This window comes from Aspergillus tanneri, assembly GCF_003426965.1.
Source record: "Aspergillus tanneri strain NIH1004 chromosome Unknown AapTan_8_pilon_pilon_pilon, whole genome shotgun sequence".
In the NCBI taxonomy this organism is placed as follows: domain Eukaryota; kingdom Fungi; phylum Ascomycota; class Eurotiomycetes; order Eurotiales; family Aspergillaceae; genus Aspergillus; species Aspergillus tanneri.
The window spans coordinates 3,065,946-3,086,946 of NW_022984635.1; the positions used below are offsets into that span (position 1 = coordinate 3,065,946).

At 47.6% G+C, this 21,001-nt stretch overlaps 6 protein-coding genes across 6 annotated transcripts; 4 read left to right on the forward strand and 2 right to left on the reverse strand.

Annotated features, from left to right (window-relative positions):
- Nucleotides 1–3,653: 3,653 nt before the first annotated feature.
- ATNIH1004_011583 (uncharacterized protein) lies at nt 3,654–4,469 on the forward strand (the record flags this gene model as incomplete). Its single annotated transcript, XM_033576145.1, has 1 exon — nt 3,654–4,469. One exon carries the CDS (start codon nt 3,654–3,656, stop codon nt 4,467–4,469), a length of 816 nt encoding a protein of 271 aa, XP_033422000.1.
- Nucleotides 4,470–7,562: 3,093 nt separating this feature from the next.
- ATNIH1004_011584 (uncharacterized protein) lies at nt 7,563–10,911 on the forward strand (the record flags this gene model as incomplete). The annotated part of the gene is made up of 3 exons (XM_033576146.1): nt 7,563–7,659; nt 9,772–10,404; nt 10,457–10,911. 3 exons carry the CDS (start codon nt 7,563–7,565, stop codon nt 10,909–10,911), a joined length of 1,185 nt encoding a protein of 394 aa, XP_033422001.1.
- Nucleotides 10,912–11,198: 287 nt separating this feature from the next.
- Nucleotides 11,199–13,625, forward strand: ATNIH1004_011585 (uncharacterized protein; the record flags this gene model as incomplete). The annotated part of the gene is made up of 4 exons (XM_033576147.1): nt 11,199–11,943; nt 12,064–12,407; nt 12,540–13,033; nt 13,109–13,625. The coding sequence occupies 4 exons, from the start codon at nt 11,199–11,201 to the stop codon at nt 13,623–13,625; spliced, it is 2,100 nt and encodes a 699-aa protein (XP_033422002.1).
- Nucleotides 13,626–13,654: 29 nt separating this feature from the next.
- Nucleotides 13,655–14,107, forward strand: ATNIH1004_011586 (uncharacterized protein; the record flags this gene model as incomplete). The annotated part of the gene is made up of 1 exon (XM_033576148.1): nt 13,655–14,107. The coding sequence occupies one exon, from the start codon at nt 13,655–13,657 to the stop codon at nt 14,105–14,107; it is 453 nt and encodes a 150-aa protein (XP_033422003.1).
- A 203-nt stretch (nt 14,108–14,310) lies between these two features.
- On the reverse strand, nt 14,311–14,550 carry ATNIH1004_011587 (uncharacterized protein; the record flags this gene model as incomplete). Its single annotated transcript, XM_033576149.1, has 2 exons — nt 14,311–14,374; nt 14,438–14,550. 2 exons carry the CDS (start codon nt 14,548–14,550, stop codon nt 14,311–14,313), a joined length of 177 nt encoding a protein of 58 aa, XP_033422004.1.
- Nucleotides 14,551–15,530: 980 nt separating this feature from the next.
- On the reverse strand, nt 15,531–20,716 carry ATNIH1004_011588 (uncharacterized protein; the record flags this gene model as incomplete). The annotated part of the gene is made up of 4 exons (XM_033576150.1): nt 15,531–19,861; nt 19,936–20,399; nt 20,566–20,592; nt 20,661–20,716. The coding sequence occupies 4 exons, from the start codon at nt 20,714–20,716 to the stop codon at nt 15,531–15,533; spliced, it is 4,878 nt and encodes a 1,625-aa protein (XP_033422005.1).
- Nucleotides 20,717–21,001: the final 285 nt, after the last annotated feature.

Here is a 21,001-nt window from a genome sequence, read left to right on the forward strand (position 1 = left end):
ATAACTCATGCGTTGCAAGGAAGCAATATTACTTGCTGACTTTGGTGAATAGTGATGCTACGATCGGGCCAGGACCTCACGGCAGTGATATAATGCCATGTACCTTCTTGGTTACTTATAATATACCAATGGTCTAGTGGTAATGCATTAGATCTAGTAATCTAGAGGTACTGGGTTCGATTCCTAGTAGGTGCTTGTGTCTATATTAGACCATCTGTACTGCAGCTGGCTAATATAGACTCGTCCAGTGCCTAATCCTATGGAGGACCTTTAGATATTTTTATTATTTTCATGCTTTTATTTAACTTTTAGGGCAAACAAACATACTTTAACAGGCGAAATGCCTTGCTATCTAATAACTAGATATAACAAAGAGGAATCGTTAAGATAAAGAAAGTAAAGGGGAAGAATTGTGTGTTCTTATACTACAAGAGGTTATATAACTGCAATAAGCGGACCAATCATGTGCGCCAATTGCAGCGAAGGCGAATAGGAGTAATATACGGGCGTGGCCTGCAACACATTCCTTGTCTTTAAGTTTTCGGAATAGCTTATTATCGTACACTCCCAGGAGCATATTGCCTGGGTACACGTATATAAAACGTTAGAGGAGCTACAACCAATAGGGGCAATAGGGACAGTAGGGACAATAAGAACAACTGGCCTGAGAGGTTAACCGGGCTCACTGTATTAACCAGAACAGGTGTATTTTCAAATTAAAAACAAGAGTATGTAAGCTGCATAAGTGTCACCTGATATGCTAGAATTGGTTAAAGAAGCGAGAGTTATGCTAGTGCGGTTTTCATGCGGTTATCCATGGGTAACCGTGGTTAAACCACAAATCTGCGGTTGCGGTTGCGGTTTTCAAAGTGATATCCAAAACCGCAAATCTGCGGTTGTGGTTTTGACTATGATACCCAAAACCGCGGTTTTGCCGCAGTCTAATAGAGCCATGTATATTGCAGAACTAATCGCTGGCCTTTAAGAGTTCAGGCCCGCGGGTGCGAATATAAACACTTCGCACCTGACTAAGCATCTTAGCTAAGGATCTAGCTATCGCGCTTCCGAGCGCTCCTAACAAAAAGGCTTTAAAAAAACCTTTTTAAACTATATTACAAGCTGTAATAAATAAACTATTATATTACTACTTACAAATAAATAATTAATTTAGGATTTACTATGCAGTTGTATTAGTTCTAGATCTAACTTAATATATAAATATATTTTATAAGGATAACTAGTTAAAGGATAAGCAGTAATATTAGAAAGGTAAGATTTTACTATTTTATAAAAAATGTTGAGAATCTCGGGGAAGAAGCTATGTCGTGAGGTGCTAGGATAGCAGTGACTGGATAGTATATTAAAACTATCGTGCAATCTAGTATCGCATGGTGAGTATATTCCTCTATCTAAAAGAGAGAGCGAAGATAAACACTTCCTCATGTCTATGTGTCCTTTAGCCCCTTGCGTGCGATATATCAGATCCCTACAGGACTAGGATATACAAAGGTGCCTTAGGCATCCTGATTTCCAACAAAAAAAACTATTTTTAGTTTAAGCCGCCAAAACAGCTCCTAAAGATAAAGAAAATATTTTTTTAATTAAGGTAATAATATCTAGTAACAGCCTAACACTTTTACAGCTAACTTTGTTCTAGGATATTAATGCTTTATTCTGCCGCTAAAAGCCAACTTAAAAGGTTGCCACACAACAGAATAAAATAAAATAATATCTGTTTAACTAACTATGTTTATACAACTCAAAGATCGATATTCTTAAATAATAAAGATTTATTAAGCTAATCTACCCCACTGTTGCGCAAATAGCTTGTAATATTCTTATAATATTTCCTACAGGTGTTGTAATTAAACGCTAACTTAGTATTAGTTGTGATATTTATTAATACTGCTATAGGAAACTTCAAGGGTCCACTATTTAAAAAATTATAATTCTAAAAAATGCTAACCCAGCTCATATTAATTAAGTTCTTACTAATAATAAGTATTTGTATGCTAAATGGGAAAATAAAAAGGCTGTATAAAAATATAAGAGTATTATTACTTGCTAGGTAATAACTAAGGAGAAGGCACTTATATAATTATTAATATTTAATTACTTTAGTATAGAATTGGATAACTATTTACCAGCGGCAAGAACTTAATATTTTAAGAATTGTTGTTAAGTTGCTAAGCCGCTAAAATTAAAGTTATTAAAGGTGTTAACTGTTATATTAATCTATTATTTTTAATTTATAATTTATAATATGTCTTCTAAGTAATGATTTATCTTTTAAGCCTCCTATTATATTAGACCAGTACTAAACCAAATATTTATACACTAAAATCGGGAAATTCCCGTTTTAAAGTGGTCGGAAGGAGATTTCCCTTTATTTTTTACCTTTAGGATAAGATTTTCCTCCTTTTATTTGCTTCTGGGAAGGGAATTTCCCTTTCTGACCTTAATTCCCATGGGAAATTCCTATATGGAAATGGGACGGGAAACAGGACCTGATTTCTAAGGTAAGTGGGAAAGGGAATCTCCTATTCCAAATCCCTTCTAATGGGAATCCCTTCCCAAAAGGCTTGGCACGGGGTGGGAATCAAAATGCAATTCCCATGGGAATATGGGACGGGACTGAAACTCGCCCGGGATCCCGAATCCCGTCCCAACGGTCAGCCTATGTAACCCTATCTAGTCACATGATTCTGGTCCACCAACGGCCATATTATTTGACAGCATGTTATTAAGCGAGCTGAACAATCTTCCAGACATGCAGTGCGGCCCCGGTTAGTCGATACTGCACTTTCAGGAAAATAATATCGACTAACTGCGAATATCGTCTTACCGGAGGGATTTACATATAAAAGAGAGAATCGGTGCTATAGATTTCTATCGTCTAAACGCGAAATTGTACTAAGCGGGGTATCGACTAAATGAGGTTGGACTGTAGTAAGGAACGGGCCGAATCAGCCGGTAAGTCTGGAGCCGTTGGCTGCAGTTAGCGCCTTATTCATATCGCGTTAGGTCCGACTTCTACTCCGTAAGGTTAGTTCCCGGTGGAGCAAGATACAGAAGCCAGGAGCTATTCTGCGCGGATTGGCCGATGGACCTCAAGGAGTCAAGCTCGCAAAGCCCATGCAGGGCTAATGAATGTAACCCTGCAGTGTACCTCTGCCCGCAGCGCCAAGGCTTGGCAGTCAAAACGAGCCTATTCACACTCCGTTCTGTTTAGATCGTCTTGGCACCCATTCTTGGCGCGCAATCTCGCCGTTTCAGTATTTTAACTGGAGGGATGCGGGGATTATGTACCTAATTTCAGCCCTAACCTGCGGTATATACCGTTAGTAGGTGGTGTATGTCTCGCTTCGCCCCTTCCTGTCACAGAAAAGGTTTGTCCTTGTAACCCATCGAGTAGCCTCGGCGCCAAGGATTGGGAGATTACCGGCCTAATACCCTTATTTTATTTTCTCTGCCAACACACGTTTATTACAAATATTCTCATTTGCCCTGCCCGCCTAATCGTCGGGTGCTTGCTAGATCCTCGCCGTTCTCAGAGTGGAAGGAGACCCTTTTCTTCTTATTTCCGACCTCGGCCTTCCACTTAATCAAACTCGTTGTGAAATTCAATCCCTGCCCCGTCGAGCCACTTAGCTATGCACTTTCCCCAAGCGAGGTGGCTCGGATTACTGGGCGTCATAGTCACCACTGCGTACGCGGTCGAAGTGGACTTGGTCTTCCCTCGCAACGAAACGTATTCGCCAGCCGACTGGTTCCCTATTGTCTTTGCTGTGCAGAACCCGCAGAGCGCAGAACTCCTCAACCTCCGCATCTCCTACGACATCCGCAAGGGCAATGACAGAAACAACGACACCACCCTAATCCATGATCTGCGCTGGGCGAACTGGTCCAGCAGCGCGGACCCTTACCTTGCATACCAGTACCTCCAGTACCTCAACACCACGGGGCATTGGTCCGTGACCTGGCGGCTCCGCTGGCAAAGCTGCGACGAGGAGGCGCTGGCAAATAATGATGAAAACGGCGGGGTCTTCGAACACTATTACTCCTGGGCGCAGTTCTTCACCATCGATGATTCCGCCCCCAAAGAAGTAGATCTCGTCGCGGTGACCGCCAACGCCATCTGCCCCGAGGACCGGAACGCGATTGCGATTAATGTGACCGACAGGACCATGCATTCGCTCCCGGACCTCAACTCCGCGGGCCGCGACACTTGTGTCGTTACGGCGAACTCGACTGCTAGTACCACACGCACCGCCCCTGACCCCTGTCGCGTCGCTATTAACGAGGATACCGCAGCGAGTATGACTGCCGTTCAGCAGAAACGGCTCTGCGATGGTCCGAATCCGCCCAATAACTGTCCTAATGAGGAGAATGGTGCTCAGCAATTGGCTGTACTTAGTATATCTTGCTTCTTGTCTGCTTTCGGAGTTGTTGGGTTTGCTTTCTTGTAGATGGATACTTTCGCTTATGTTAGATCTAGCCCAGCCTTGCTTTTCTTTCCTTGTATTTGCCCCTATAATTTTGCACATACCCCCCGGGACACAACCGCTTTGACTAGGTAGTTATTACAGGGGCATCCATAATTAACAGCATAGCAAGTAGTCGCAGCATAAGCTCTCCCCGGACAATAATAAATAAAGAGTTGCCTGTAGTGCATGTGTGAGCCACCTACCTACTTAATCAGCAGTTTCCCCCGAAGCCCAGAATCCACGCCTCTTGTTCTCTCGCTCTCTCGCTCTCTCTTTCTCTCTGTCCCGCCTACTAACCCAGCTCATAAAACACAACTAAGCGGGCGGACCAAGGTTACCCATTGCCCGTCTTCCACGCAAAATACCTACCACGCCACTATGTAGCGTAGACGAGCTGACTATAGTAAGGGGGGCCGAAATCATTTCATGCATGCAGGCCAAGCCCTGTATCTGTAGCTACATGTATATGTACGGAGCATACACGCCTGGTGCGCCCCTGGATGGAAAAAGCCGTCCCGCAGCCCGCCAGAGAAGCCCTATAATCTACACTAATTCTCCCCAATAAAGTACCTGATATTCACATCCCAGAACTCCATCGGGATTCACCAACCCGGTCAGATAACCCGCGGACTAAATTAACCAGATTCAGGCGTACCTACAGTAGTCAGTAGTTACTACTTATATAGTACAAGGTAGTTGTAAGTAGTCTCTTGGCAAATGATACCCTACACGGCTGCACGGCACAGCATACTCTCTAGGCCGCCAGCTGAGCCAGCCATACCGTACAGAAAACGCCCTAAAGTGCCAGGACACAGGTCAGTCACAAGTGGGGCGGACCTCGCGCAAATAGCTTAACCGCTTTTGGAGGTCATGTGATGTGCCGCCAACAGCTCTGTATTTAATCCACTTTGCGCGACCTAAATTTTTTATTACCTTACCAAATCTTTACACCGCCCTCTAAACTTTCTAACTACTTACCAACTAGTTACTAACTAGTTAATAAACCAAGATGCTGAGCGTCCGATTTTTAACGCAGCTCACCAACAATTGCAAATTCCTCTATATTATCTATATTATTAAATGGAAGATAATTCTACTAGTTCTTTATTAATTTAGGTAAAGCAGAGTAAATATATATATTGTGCTTAATTATATTAGCGCAGTTTATATAATATAAAAATATATATATATACAACCACCATCAGGAGTATACTGCCCCCGAGGTTAGCAAGATTATTAACCAGTATACCAAGACTAACAATGTGCGGTAATTATTATCAGCGGGGTAATATAATTGCAAAAGAAATTTTATTTAACTAAGTAGGACTATCGTATTCAAAGAAGTCAGGTGGAACTGATATGGAACTGCTTTGTAACTGATTAGGAACTGGTATTAAACCAGTTCCTGGGGGTAAGCTATCCACCGGGGGTGGAATAATGCCTTGTGAAAGTGACAGCTGTGTAATTACTTTGTATCTAGCCAATTAAGCTACTTGCCATCGATATTGTAGATCTAATTCTCGCTGATAATAGTGCTAACTTATGCTGTTTTTAGAAGCAACTTAACGAAGTGAGGAACCTCTCCGTCTATGTAACTAGTTAGTAATTAATACTTAACTAGTTTGTAACTACTTTAAGCTTACCTAGAACCTCTTCCCCTAGATGGTGTTTGACCTCGTGATCTTGAGCTAGATCTTGTACTTGATCTAGATCTGGATCTGGTATTGGATAAAGATGGGGAACCTGAAGAGTTATATACCTGGATAGGTTCTTCAACACTATTAACTAGGGCAGGAGATAAGGAATTGGATAACTGTTAACGGCGCTTCCGCTCTATATAGCCGGTTAGTAACTAGTTAAAAACTAGTTAAAAATTAGTTAATAATACTTACGTTCCCTGATCAGGCTATTTGCATGCCGCTGGGCAATAGTATCAGTGCGGTAAGAGTGATGAATATTATAATTATTCCGGCTTAGATACTAATTAACATCCCGTGAATCAAGCTGGTAAGCCCTACATAACCAGTTAGCAACTAGTTGGTAAGTGGTTAGTGCTTAGTTATATATATACCTTTCTACAGCTTTAACTAAAGAAAGCTTTTTCCCCCACATATATCCCTTTTAATGTGACTGTTCTCCAGCATTGGTATAAGGTATAGCCTTCTGAAAAATAGTGGAATCCATCCTAGAGCAGAATTTATTAAGACCAGCTGCAATAACAGGATTAGCTTTATAAGCAGCCTATTGTTCGACACTTTCATTATTATTTTTATAGACTGGTTATAAACTAGTTAGTAAACAGTTTTTAAGTAGTTATATAATAGGTAAATATACTTAATAATTGTTGAATAAGATTATAATAATCCGATCGGCTTTGACAATCTAATAAAGATGCCATTCGATTAAAAAGCTCTGATCCACGTTTCTGACGGCCAATGGCTTGATTAATCCCTCTTAAAAAGTGCACTCGACAGAATATTAAAATATTTATTAAATGAAAATCAGCTGGGCGATGTTCTGGGTTAATAGATGTAAGATATTGTCCAAGCCCTTATTAACTAGTTAGCAAGCAGTTTATAACTAGTTTTATAGTACTTAAGGTTAGAAATTTACCTTTCATCTGTCCATCATCCATATCAACTACGAGGCTCTCAATCCCAGATCCATGAAGATATTTAAATCGTACTTCAGATCCAGAAACGTAGCTAAATAGGTATTAGTAACTAATATATAAGTACTTTATAAGTAGTTAAAAACTAGTTAGCAACTAGTAAAATATTTAACGTACTTAATTTCAGCTCGGGGTCTTTAAGGTCTTGGATAAGCTTTCGAATATCACTCATAATTTCGGGAGGTGCCTTAGAAGGTGGAGGTGGAGGATGCACATGCTTTCCATGTGATGTAAAAAGTAAAAAAGGACACTCAAGAATATCCTTTGGTATAAGAATATTAAATACAACATCACAAGGCATAATCTTCAGATCTTGTACACCGTTAGGATGGTCAAATCCTATAAGCATTTTTAAAGTACTTAGCAAGTAGTTAATAACTAGTTAAAAAGCAGTTCTTACCACAATGTCCTCGACGTGTGTGAACTCCCTCAATTACTCCACAGCTTCCGGATACAGGAGTAATATTCTGAGTGAAAATATTGGACAGAAAATTGAGATCAGTATCAGTTTGAAATGCTAAAGATTAAAAAAAATGATCCTTATAGTTAGTAGGAGTGGAATTGCTGCAAGTAATATAAGAATAATAGACACCTGCAATACTCTGCAATTAGTTAATAACTAGTTTAGAAGTAGTTTGTAAGTAGTTTATAACCAGTTACTAACCTGCTGAGCTGGCTATTTAAATACAGGAGAGTAGCTCTCTAGCCATGAATAACATGCTGAGTGCTTTTTAAAGGCACGCTGAATACCATTATAAAGACTGGTAATAAACCGGTTAGCAGCTAGTTAACAACTAGTTAGCAACCAGCATTACCTATATGCCTTTCGCTTTCTGATATCCTTTTTACTTAACTTAATTTCTTGTCTTATATCTTGAATTAAATGCCATGTTTTATTATTAATTTTGTAGTGATGCAGATGTAATAAAGTAGGATAAAGATTAAAGCAAACCTTAACTCCACTACATTTATATTAACTTCGAAATACCCCAACTTGTAGGAAAGGACAAATAGAAGAAATTTTTTGATATCGCTGCCGAGAGGAATATTAAATCTTAACCAGTTAGTAACTAGTTATAAAGTACTTAACAAGTAATTACTTACCCCCTTTATAATATTCTTAACGTCAGCTGGCCTCTGTGGACTAAGTGGTATAATATAGGTATGACCACCTTCACTTGACTCAGGATATTTAGGAAGAGCAAGAGAATACTTGATTTTATAAGTAATTAATCGTGTTTGCATGCCATTTGTAAGAACAGTAGGAATTAGATCCTAATAACTAGTTAATAGCCAGTTATCAAGTAATTATATTATAAAGGTAATGTAATAAATGCAAACCTGATTTATATTATCTAAATCCTTAATGTCTGAGTCCTTATTCTGACTGGTGTTGGCAATATCGCTCGTAGTACTTATCTTAGTACAAGAAACTAGTTGATAACTAGTTACAAAGTACTTAAGTACTGGTTATGTGTTTTCGAAATTCTGCCGTCGGGAGCAGGAGATGGTAAAGTAATGAAAAATTTAGGTCGCGCAAAGTGGATTAAATACAGAGCTGTTGGCGGCACATCACATGACCACCAAAAACGGTTAAGCTATTTGCGCGAGGTCCGCCCCACTTGCGACTGACCTGTAGTCACAGTAAGTGCTAGGTGATAATGCGCATTAGCCCCAAATGACGCTAGAGGCTAGTCAAAGTAGTTACTTAGGTAGTCTCTTGCACTAAGGTCTTCCCCTGCATAATGGACTAGTTGTACTCTAAGCAGCTGACCTGGGCCACCTGGCCGCATGGTTGCCTGATGGCACGGGGGCTGGGGCACATCGATCCTCCCTATTTGCCTCGCATCGGTTCGGTCCGTACCTGACGGAGTTAGTCCGAATTTCCGAACTCAGAGTTGAGACACAGACTCACAAACTACAGTGCATACTAGTGTGGATTGTGGAGACTCGAGTGTCCGGGCCTCCGTCAATTGCCAAGTCCACCTAACTAGATTTGAAGAGTAAAGTACCTACTACAGGTCAAGGATAACAATGTAGTCTACCTAGATATCCCACCCTCGCGTAAAGGTCAGAATCAGATGCTCACTTGCCTCGGCGGGGGATATCTTCTACGCTATCGTATTTTGTCACTAGGGCCCCAGTACGAGGTCCAAGTTTTCAGTGCCCGAGAGAAATTGGGCCAAGGATTGTTGGGAGATTGGTGTACAGCATACCGTCACTGGCGTTGGGTTGATAGTACGCTAGGTAATGAACAGCTTTGTTGTATTTGGCTTGTAATTGTTCGTACCAGTGCCATTCGGCGTGGGATGAGCTGAGCTGAGGGGATGCGATGCAACGTCCAGTCGAAGCTAAGGATCGAAATTTTTTTGGAGGCTGTGAAGGAATGGAATTAGTAAGTGAGGCTCCGAGATTCCAGTGGCTCGAGTATATGTAGTATAAATCGCCTCCGGGGGCATTTTATCTCCCCGGGTTGATCTGTGCTTCCACTACGCTCTTTACTCCCTTCACAACCTATACCCTCTTTTCTTTCCTACCAATACATTCTTTTTTCTACTTTTTGTTCTTTTGTTTTTTTTTCCATGGTGGCCTTGACCTGACTCAGCGCGACAGCAGCCCTCTTGCTTTCCGCATGGCCACCTGCAGCCACCGCAACCCCGGGCTTCCGCAAATCGGCCAGCCCGAGATACCGCAGCAGTGCCTCGGTCTGCCCTGAGCGCTGCAGCGACTCCGGCCCCAACACGGGAAATTGGTCCGTGTACGCGGACTTCAAGCAGATCCGCAAGTGCAAGGAGACCAAGTTCTACGACTTCTCGCTGTTTGACGATGTTGATAATCGTAGCGGAACCCACCGCATCCAGGCCTGCTCGTCGTACGGGCCGGACTTTGCCAGTCTCCCTGCCTCCACTGCGCGGATTGCTTCCGCCGAGTCTGTTGATGTTGAGTTTGAACTCGGCTGGTGGCATGAGGGGTTCGGCCTGGCGGGTGCTGGACTGCGGTCGATTGTTAAGCAGATGCGCCGGTATACCGAGGGTGGGCATGGGCTGACGGACAGGCCGTTTATTATCTACGGCCAGTCTGGACAGGCAACGATTGGCCTGTATATTGGGCAGGGTCTGCTGAACCAGGGGCTCAGCGAGTCTGCGCTGAAGCTGTTCCAGGATAACCTTGACAAGCTCGAGGTCTCCACGCCAAGCCTGGCCATGCAGCTCTGCGAGGAGGGCTACGATAGCACGCACGTGTTTGGTATTATGGCTACCAGCAATGGGACCTTTGCCCCATCCAAAATGCGATCAAGGCCTGGGAAATGCGACGTGCCTGTCGTTCTCGGGGTCCACCAAGTTCGCTAGCTCGGCCAAGTTCACTACGCCGCTTCTGAATGAGAACCACACGACTACCAATTCAACTATCCTGGCTCGCAACCTGGCTCGAAACCTTGTTACCCGGGCCGACGGCGAGTGTACAGCTGTACAGGTTGACGCTGGCAACAGCTGTGCAGACCTGGCAGTGAAATGCGGCATCTCAGGTGCCGACTTCACCAAGTACAACCCTGGCACTGATTTCTGCTCCAAATTAAAGCCGAAGCAGCACGTCTGCTGCTCCAGTGGAGATCTTCCTGATTTCCGCCCCCAGCCCAACCAAGACGGCTCGTGCAAGGCATACCAGGTCCAGGCCAATGACAACTGCGACAGCCTTGCTACGGAGTGCAGTCTCAAGATGGACGATCTCGAGGAGTTTAACAGGAATACTTGAGGCTGGAATGGCTGTGAGCTTCTGTTCAAGAAAACGGTCATCTGCTTGAGTAAGGGTACGCCACCCTTCCCTGCGGAGATTTCCAACGCACAGTGCGGTCCGCAGAGGCCAGGCACAAACCCACCAACGGATGGCTCGGATATCGCCGATCTCAACCCTTGCCCGTTGAACGCGTGCTGCAATATCTGGGGCCAATGCGGTATTACCGCGGACTTTTGCATCGATACTAACACCTGCGCCCGGGCACTGCCGAGCCAGGCACCTACGGGTGTATCTCCAATTGCGGTATGGATGTCGTCAAGGGCTCTGGATCGGACGGGATTAAGATCGCCTACTATGAAGGCTACTGCCTAAGCAGACAGTGCCTGTTCCAGGACGCCTCGCAGATCGATACCTCGCAATACACGCACCTCCACTTCGGCTTCGGCACGCTGACTAACTCGTGGGACGTCAAGACTGGCGATGAGCTGTCCACCTACCAATTCGGCGAGTTCAAGAAAATCTTTGGCGTCAAGCGGATCCTCTCGTTCGGTGGCTGGGACTTTTCGACCATGCCTGGGACATACCAGATCTTCCGCAACGGTGTCAAATCTACGAACAGGCTCACGATGGCGACAAAGATTGCCAACTTCGTAAAGGAAAATGACGTCGATGGTGTCGATATCGACTGGGAATACCCCGGAGCGCCTGACCTCCCTGACTTCGACCCCGGTACAGAGGAAGACGGTCCCAACTACCTAGCCTTCCTTGTCGTTCTTAAGAACCTTTTGCCCGGAAAATCCGTCTCCATTGCCGCCCCTGCGTCCTACTGGTACTTGAAGCAGTTCCCCATCAAGGACATTGCTAAGGTCACCGACTACATTGTCTACATGACCTATGATCTCCACGGGCAGTGGGATGCGCATAACAGCAACTCCCAAGAAGGCTGTAACACATACAACTGTCTGCGTAGCCAGGTCAACCTGACAGAGACAAGACAGTCATTGGCAATGATCACCAAGGCAGGTGTCCCTGGCGAAAAGGTTATTGTCGGTGTGACGAGCTACGGGCGATCCTTCAAGATGGCGGACGCAAATTGCTGAGGCCCCGACTGCGTGTACACTGGCGACCGCTTAAATTCCAACGCGAAAAAGGGCAAATGCACTGGCACAGCTGGGTACCTTGCCGATGCTGAAATCGCCGAGATCATAAAGGATTCCTGTCGAGTCGTCAAGAGCTATGTCGACACAACCAGCAACGGCGACGTCCTTATTTATGATAAAGATGAGTGGGTCGGCTACATGAGCGCCGCCTCCAAAAAGACGCGCACCTCCCTGTACGCTGCCTGGGGCTTGGGAGGCACCTCTGACTGGGCTAGCGACCTGCAAACGTACCACGATGTCCCCAAGCCGGCGACAAGCTGGGCCAACTTTATCCAACTTGCCAGAGCCGGAGAGGACCCCAAGACAGACCACACGCGGAACGGGAACTGGACTGACTTTGACTGCACAGACTCGGTTATTGTGGATTTTCTTGACTAGACGCCCTCGAAACGGTGGAGGTTGATGGGTGCAGATGCGGCATGGGACGACATTGTCCGGATTTGGAAAGACACCGATTCTCAACGCGCTGGTGTTAATTTCACCCAGTCAGTCGAAAGTACCACCCACTTTGGGGGTCAGCAGGGCTGCGGTGACTTGACCACTGGAAGCTGCAGCACCGTGGAGTGCGAAAAGGGTGCAGACAGTGACACCTCGGGCCCCGCGGCCCAGTTCATCTGGAACTCGCTAGCGGAAATCCATGGAATGTACAAGAGCTACTATGACACCTTGTTCAAGGCTCTCACCGTTGTCAGCACGGCGCTCGACGATATGGAGAATAAGTTTGCGCCTATTCCGCCGGAGGAAGACGACACCTGGCTCTTGATCCTTATCGACATGATCACGCTTGGCGCCCTGGGAACTGCCGGCCCATTTTTCAACACGGTTCTGAAGAAGCACGATTGGTTTGCTGGGGAGACCGGCAGTGCCCTGGATAACGCAAAGGATACCGCTATGACTCTTATCGGACAAAGTACAACCATCGCCAAGGACGCATTGCCTGGAGGGGACGCGGCTAAATGGACGCCGGAGAAACAGGATTAGTTCTCAGCCTATCTGGGGCAGGTCATCTATGGCTGGGCTAATATTACTTCTCTTGCGCTGGAAAACCTCTTCAGCGGATCCGACGAGGCGATTGATGCTCTCTGGGAAGCCATGTCCGATGGAAAGCTTATCGAGGGTAAGAAGGAAGGCGAGCTCCCCGCGACTGGAAATGCCCAGAATGAGCTGCTCGCCAATATCAAAAAGTGTATTATTAGCTTCGCCCTTCCCGCCCTGTGGCGCCAATCTGGATCGTACACCTTTATCATCGACGCAGGTCACGCTTGTAATGAAGACAAGGATCTCAGCGACTATCTTGACGAGGACACGATGGACGCCACGGGTGTCTGCGTGGACAACTGGCAGTACTACCTGGCGTATCCGGACGGTGATGCGACGAAATGCACCTGCGAGCACGTCACCGATGCCGGCCCCTGTCAGACAATCTACAGAGACGACAAGTTCTCTGCGCCCAAGGGAATTAAGTACATCTCCAACGGGAATAACTACAACGGCATCACGAAGACCGAGCTGGTCAAGGGCTCCGTCCGCACCTGGCAGACCCGACCAACGATGCCACTCTCTCCGACCTAATGGACGTCGACGTCACCACCCCCGGCTTCATGCGGATCCCTGTCTGCAGCCCCGAGCGCGCCTTCCAGTCCTGGGACACGGCCAACAAGGACTCGAGCCCGAACTGGCCCTGCGATATCCCGCCGGGCAAGGACGAGTGCGGGGACTCGACCTTTGTGGACCAGACTAGCGACGAATCGCCGAAGGTTGAGGACTGCCGCCAGATTATCAAGAACATCGAGGGCGATGGCAGCACCGACTGGACCACCCAGGTTATCGGCCATAACCAGCGCAAGATTGCCAGTCATGCAAGCTGTCATTTCGGTGTCGAGGCTACCAAGACTAACGGCAACGTCAACTTCAAGGTCGGCGGGCAGGATGTCATCGATATCATCAACGACGCTATTGCTCGGTTTGCTAGGGACGGGCTGATCGGTGCAAAGGGTCATATGAATTGCAACGGTAATATAAAGAGCCAGCCGGTTCTGTGGGGGATCTACTAGGAATATAATATCTAAGTAGGAGATAGTTCACGATCGGCAAGTAGCACCAACATCTAAAACAAACCCATGCCAACATAGACTGGTAGTTTTTGTGAGACAAAGGGTGATAATTGGCGATCAAGATCTCGCGATAATAGGGAAAAGCGTGACAGAGTATGAGATTCCATATTATTCGCTGAATAGGGTTCCCTCTCTTGTACTCTTCACGTCCTCCCCTTGTCCGTAGCACCGTCAAGTGCGATAGTGGCTGTTTTCCGATGAGCATGTCTGGAATCATTAGTATGTCTTCGCCGTCGAAGCGGGGCACAACGGTACCGTGGGTTATCTTACTTTGCCTCCTTAATTAAAGAATCCAGTCGCTTGTAGAGTAGATCAAGCTGCTTCTGGTATTCCTCGAGTACGATGCTTTTATTGTTCATCGACGTCTCCGATTGCGGGCCCATTGTCATAAAATAAACGACTAGATGAGATTCTATTTATCGCAACGATAGCTTTTCAGTGACGGTTGAGCCTATAGAGGGCGTCTATAGCACCTTTTATTGGAGTTGCCCTTTTAACTTTGCTCCTGACGGCCCTTTCAAGACTCAATCACGTTAGCTAGATATGCCATGGACGAAGCCAAGGATTCCTCCGAGATGGCGTTCATTTGTATAGAACAGCATCTCTTGCATTAGGGAATATACCTCCCTCGCAGAGCCCTTGTGAGATCGAGCTGGATATCTGACTGTTAATTACCGCCAAAAGCGGGACCCACAAATACATGGACGCCGCAAGGACAAAGAAAGAAATGGCCTTTCTCCTCAGATATTGATGTGGCAAAGATGATGTGGCCTCATGCCGTACTGAGTTTTTTTCTCGATATCCGTAGGGTAACCGTGCACGCACCACCCTTCCGAGCGTTGGTGCTCCCGGTCTCAACTAGGCTGACCGTTGGGAGGGATTCGGGATCCCGAAAGGGTTCAAGTGCATTTTGATTCCCATTGGGATTATGGGACGGGACTGAAACTCGCCCGGGATCCCGAACCCCGTCCCAACGGTCAGCCTATTACAGTAACAGCAGGCCTTAAAAAGTACGGGAACCTTTTTAAAGCATACAGAATTCCAATAAGCCTCCACTAATCCCGTCTGTTTATTATTTGGAGAATTATATATCGAAAGTATTATCCTAGAGCTTTTAAAAAGTGATGAATGCATTTAATACTTTACAAAATAAAAGCTTTATAGAACAAATTTTAGCCTCCAACATTAGGTCCCTTATTCTGCAACGTTCAATTCCCCTGTACATTGAGATTGAGCGACTGATAAAAACTAACTTAGGTAATTGAAAATCAAGAACAAAACAAAGACATCAAAAGCACAGGATAGCAATAGGAAACACAAATTCACAAAGTCACAATAACATTCTAATTCAATTTACCACTCCTCAACATACACCAATCCCATTCGGATCCGCCATCAATCGTGCCTTAGGATCCAGTAACACACGATACTCCTGGTCTTCCCTATAGGGCGGCTTGTCTTTCGCCGAGAAGATGGCATTGTGGGCAATTCCGAACCGGAAATGTTGCTGTGCGCGCTGCTGCCGCGCCTCCACCCGTACTCGGTAATCATTGTAGGTAGCCTCCTCTAGCGTGGCAAAGAGATACTTAGAGTGGACGCACAGAGCCTGAGCACCTTTCTGTCCAAATCCAAACGAAGTGGCTGAAAACGCCTTGATCCCAGTGGTCTGGATGCTACGATTCGGGCAGACGATGTAGTCATTCTCCAGCACAGGGTCGATATTGTCTGCGTTGCGGTTACCAGGAACGAGGCCAGTGTGAAGGACCTGGAGACCACCATTGAGCATCCAGGCACCGGCGGCGCCCTTGGAATGGCCGGTGAGGTATTTCTGGAAGATGCCCAGAACAGGGTTGCCGGGGGTGCGTCCTAAGTGTCGGAGCTGGCGACTGATCATGTCAATTTCATTCTTCTCGTTGAGTACGGTCGATGTGCCGTGGAAGGAGACGACGTCTAGGTCATTCATGGTGAGATTCCATGTTGCCAGAGCTCCTCGGAGGGGGGATATTTCGCAGTCATTCTTCCAGAAGTGGTTGCCGAAGGTGTTCAGGGCGTCCTTTTCTTGACTCTGGGCTTCCTGGCGAACATAGCGAAGGCGCTCATTTATTTCCTCCATTCGTTCTTCAGTGTAAGGGCTAGGATTGCTGTGCTTGAGATCTGCCAGTTCAGCTTTAGCGACGCTCACCTCCATATCGACACGCTCTTGGATATGTTGCCGCGAAAGATTGAGTCTCCGGCGTCGATAGGCAATGTCCAGCATAGGAGAGGGGATTTTGCGCCGTGATTCTCTGGCATTTGTCAACAGACCCTTTCCTGGGGCCGGAACAGAGCGTCCAATCTTGTCACTGGCCGTTCCAACCCATGCGACGATACCCTGGATGGGAAGTCCCATGTCCAACGCTAATCGGGCGGACGTGATCACTTGCACACCGCTGCCTTGCGATTCCACGAATCCTGCTCGTGTAGACGCTGCAGGTCGAGACATCTCGCTCGGATCGCGACCTTTTTCCATATCAGCCTCGCTACTCACAGTGGCTTTCATTTTCGCGAACTCATAGGACACATCCTCGGAGAAATCGTCAAAGCCACCCACTAGACACATCTTTGCCTTGCCGGTCACAATTGTTTCGAATCCAGACTCAAGCGATTCGATCGAAGTGGCACATGCTCCCACGGGCGTTCTCAGGGGACCCGTGGAAGACAAGAGAAGCATGTTGATCCAGGCCGCGGTGGTGTTGATAAATGACTCCTGGAGAATATCATTCTGGACTGGCTTCTCAATGAATCGGTCCTTGTGCAGTTTCCGAAGCGCTTTCACACCACCTATTCCAGACCCAATACAATTGCCAATCTCAGACAAATGCAAGTACTTGTAAATCTCGAACGGATCACTGATACCTGCTCTTAACAGGGCTTCCACAGCCCCGATCACGGCGTATAGAGTGGCCGGATCCACCTGGTTCACGAGATCCTCCGTGAAGCCATAGGTACGGGCGTCCCAGCCGGTGGGAATCTGTCCAGCAACTGCGCGGTCGAACCGCATAGCCTTGGGTATCATCAGACATCCCCCCTTTAGCAGCCGGACAGTGCACTCTTCGCCATCCGGGATTACTTCCACCTTGTCTCCATGTTCGAGCTGAAGTTGCTCTGCGGTTTCCTTTGACACCTTCATGAGTGGCATGTCCTCGTCCAGAACCACTTCTTGCACGAATTTCTTCTTGAGAGGGTTGTAGCCGTCGTGGAGTTCGGGCTCAATTAGACGAATGCCAGTATGCTTCAGGATGTGTTGTTGGAATCTGGTCTTGACCTCGCTGTCTTGGATGGGCTCCTTGGTCTCCGAGACAATCCAGCCCAGGTAATGGGGAGATCCGTTCAGAGGCCCGTTGTGGTGCTTGATGAGGCCCATGATCCATGCCATCTCCACGTACCCTTGAAGAGAAAACTCCCCATTCGCTTCCATCTCCCACCGCGTGCGAGAGTTGCCGTAGGGACCGACTTCGGAGAACCCAGTCACGACCACCACACGATCGAGATCCACCATGCCACCTAACTGGCCGAACAAGGGTAGAATCTCAGTGGGATAGTCTGGAAGAGGTGGAAACTGCATCTCCGGAACAGCTTTCGGCACTCTCACTTTCGGCGTCTCTTGACTTGGCGGGGTGTTTCCCAGAGCCAGTCGTTCGAAGGCTTGTTCTTTCGCCAATGCCTCCCGAATCTCGCTGGTCTCCTTCTGTCTCTGCCGGATAGTGTCCACCGCCTCTTTCAAGTTGGGAAACGTGCTCAGACCTCCGCCCAAATCAGCCTTGACGGGCGCGATCTCACACTCGGCTGCAATAGGAAACGACATTAACACGAGAATGTAGTAGGCCATCTCCGCCTGGGAGAAGGTCCTCACTCCGAGGCTCTCGATCTCTTCCGCGACAAAATTGTTGGCACTCATCAGACCCGTGCCGCGAGTCCATCCGATGACCACCCCACAGATGGACAGGTATGTGCCCCAGGACTCGGACCTCCATCGATTGAACAGAGTCTCGAGGGCAATCTTTGACTCCGCATAGAGTCCGTCGCCACCGAAAATGCCGTGGTTTGGCGATAGGGGTAAAAGAACCTGAGTTGGGTGGCTGTCAAAGCCTTTGTCGTGTTTGTGTCTCTTGATCGCTCCAAGGAGCCTCAACAGATTCGTAAGCATCAGTCTGTGTGCCAGCTCCGACTTCGAATCAATATCGTCGATCTGGCGTCCACCTTCTGGTATCGCAGCGAAGGGAATAATATGCGCGAGATCCCATCCCAGACCCTGGTCGGAATCATAGATATAGGAGACCAATGACTCGGTGTCCTGCTGGCTGGCTTGGTTGAACGGCATGAGAATGAGTTGGGATCCCTGGGCTCCTTCTTCGGCGTAGATCTGCTGATACGACCTTGTAGTTGATTGCGAATAACTGCTCGTCGTAACCAGTACGCGGGCACCTCCTCGGAGCAGACCACGAACAATCTCGGTTCCGATCGAATCCCGGCCAGCTCCGATGACGAGGATTTCTGTATCTTTGAAGGAGAGAAACTGTGAGTCTGTCCGGTGTAGGGCAGTCATGAATGCCGCGGTTAGATCAGTCCTAGATTCCCATCCTTCACGGCCCAGGGATTTCAAATCCGCTGGTGGCGCAGCTTTAATGCCGGATCGGGGGACCTCGACATATTGAATACGCCCAACTTTATCGATGACAGTCTTGGGGGAGTCAAGAACCAGACGATGCAAGGAGACAGGCCGGACTTGGTGCCTTGGGGATCGTGGATCACACGCATCTAGCAGCTGACTAAAAATAGTTCGCACATCGGCCGCTCTCGGGCTTTGGAGCTTCATGCAATGTTCGCGGAGGTAGCTCAATGTCTGTAAGAGTTTCGGGTTTGATCGTCGTGTGATACGCCCCATCATGGTCTCCATTTCGCGACCCGCGAGCGAAATCTGCCCGGCCAAAATCCGATGGAACAGATCAACGGCATCCTGCAGAGCCCAATTCCAGAACGAATCATATCTGCGCGCTTTCGCGACTGCCAGCATAGGCTTGATACCGGAGCCATAGATCTCGCCGTGCTCCGACACCCAAAGCTGCAACTCGTCCTGTAGATGCGCAATAGCGTCTGCGGCATTGCTGGTGGCTTTGTGTCCCGCATGCAGGTCCACCCCAAGTATCTTGGCATATACATCCAGCATAGCTCGCTGCTGCTGGTCCTGTGTGTTGGCCAACGCCGTCACCATGGTCTGGTCTACGACCACCTGGCCCGACTGATTAGTGGCGGCACTGCCCGCGCCGGCGGCGGAAAGGTCGATTTGAGCGTCTTTGGCGTAGACAGCCACGACGCCATCCAGGAATGCAAAGGCGGCTGCCGCATCTGCCAGTCGTGCCGCCGGCTGTAGCACCACCGCCCGGACCAGCACTGCGTCTTGGCGTCCCGCCCCTAATCCCCACTGCCCCAGCAGGTGGTCCCGCACCCCAGTAGGGCCTAGACCCGCCGGCATCTTGGAGGAGAGCAGTCGACTGACGAGACCCTGGGTGGTCTTTCCAAGTCCTTTGCCCCAGGATCCTTGGGCTTCCATTGTGTTGCCGAGTTCGGACAGCTCGAGTTCTTCGGGCTTCTCGGGGAGCGAACCAAACTCAGCACCGAGGTCACCAACCAGTTCGTTTTCTAGGGTTGATCGCCCTTGTAATCATTAGATACACTAATGCTTCATGCAGATCCATGGGGATAAGGTGAAAAAAATAAGGGTTGCTCACCTCCAACTAGCTTCTTAATGGTTTGGTGCAAGTCCACCTCTTCAACTGCTTTCTTTAACTTGTGTGCTATTAATGCAACAATGATATCAATGGCAGATATTGGTTTGTCGACAATACTAGACCCACCCTTGTTCACAGGGGCTATGACAGCCACAGGGGCAATAGTTGGCGGGGATGCTGTCACTGTCGCGGTGGTTACAGTATCTGATGGTACTGCCACTGCAGTATGCTTCATCTTACGGGTTCCGGCCGGTGCAGACTCGGCATCACCATTCTCATAGTATAGTTCACGCGCATGGTTCTTGTAACTCCATAGGTCTCGTTGAAGGCCTAGAGCAGCATCATGGACCTGGTATTTCGCTGATAATGTCTTCTTGACCATACCAAGCAATGTCTCAGAAGGGCCAACCTCGATGAGACGGTCGATCTTCTGTTCACGTAGAACAACATCCTGTGTTTCGATCCTATAGATGTGACAATATGTCAGCTGCTGATCACCATCATGCAAGCCAGGCTTGATGTCAGCCACTGATTACCATCATGCAGGCCAAGGTATTGATGATGGATGCCTCAAGCAAAGGCATGGTGCGTGAGGAGGCGGGGATCAGGGGTGTGGATGATGAAACCTACCACCTGACCGGAGAAGCGAATTGATACCTGCGTGAGGACAAGGTCAGTGTCAGTGTTATACCCGCAATTGACTCGGCAGAGCAGTAGAAACTTACGCCAAAAGCTCCGTCAACAGAACATATGCGAGCTCCTGGTGGACTTCGGGATGCATTGTGTCCTGTCTTACCTGTGCAGCTGTGATCGATGTCCTGAAGAGTTTGAGAACATGGGAAGTCAGCCCTATTTCGAGGAATCCCATCATATATGCGCGAGCTTGGAGAGAGAGGGAGTCTGTTCCTTGCATGTCATTTCTCCCACAACACACACACACCTCTCTATTTCCTGTCACCTGTCCCCTGTTCCCCCTCCCCCCACGCATCGCCTCTGTCGCACCTCCACAGACTTTGGCCCCTAACTGTTAGCCTCTCATGTGGACTTCATACTTCCCCTTTCAATT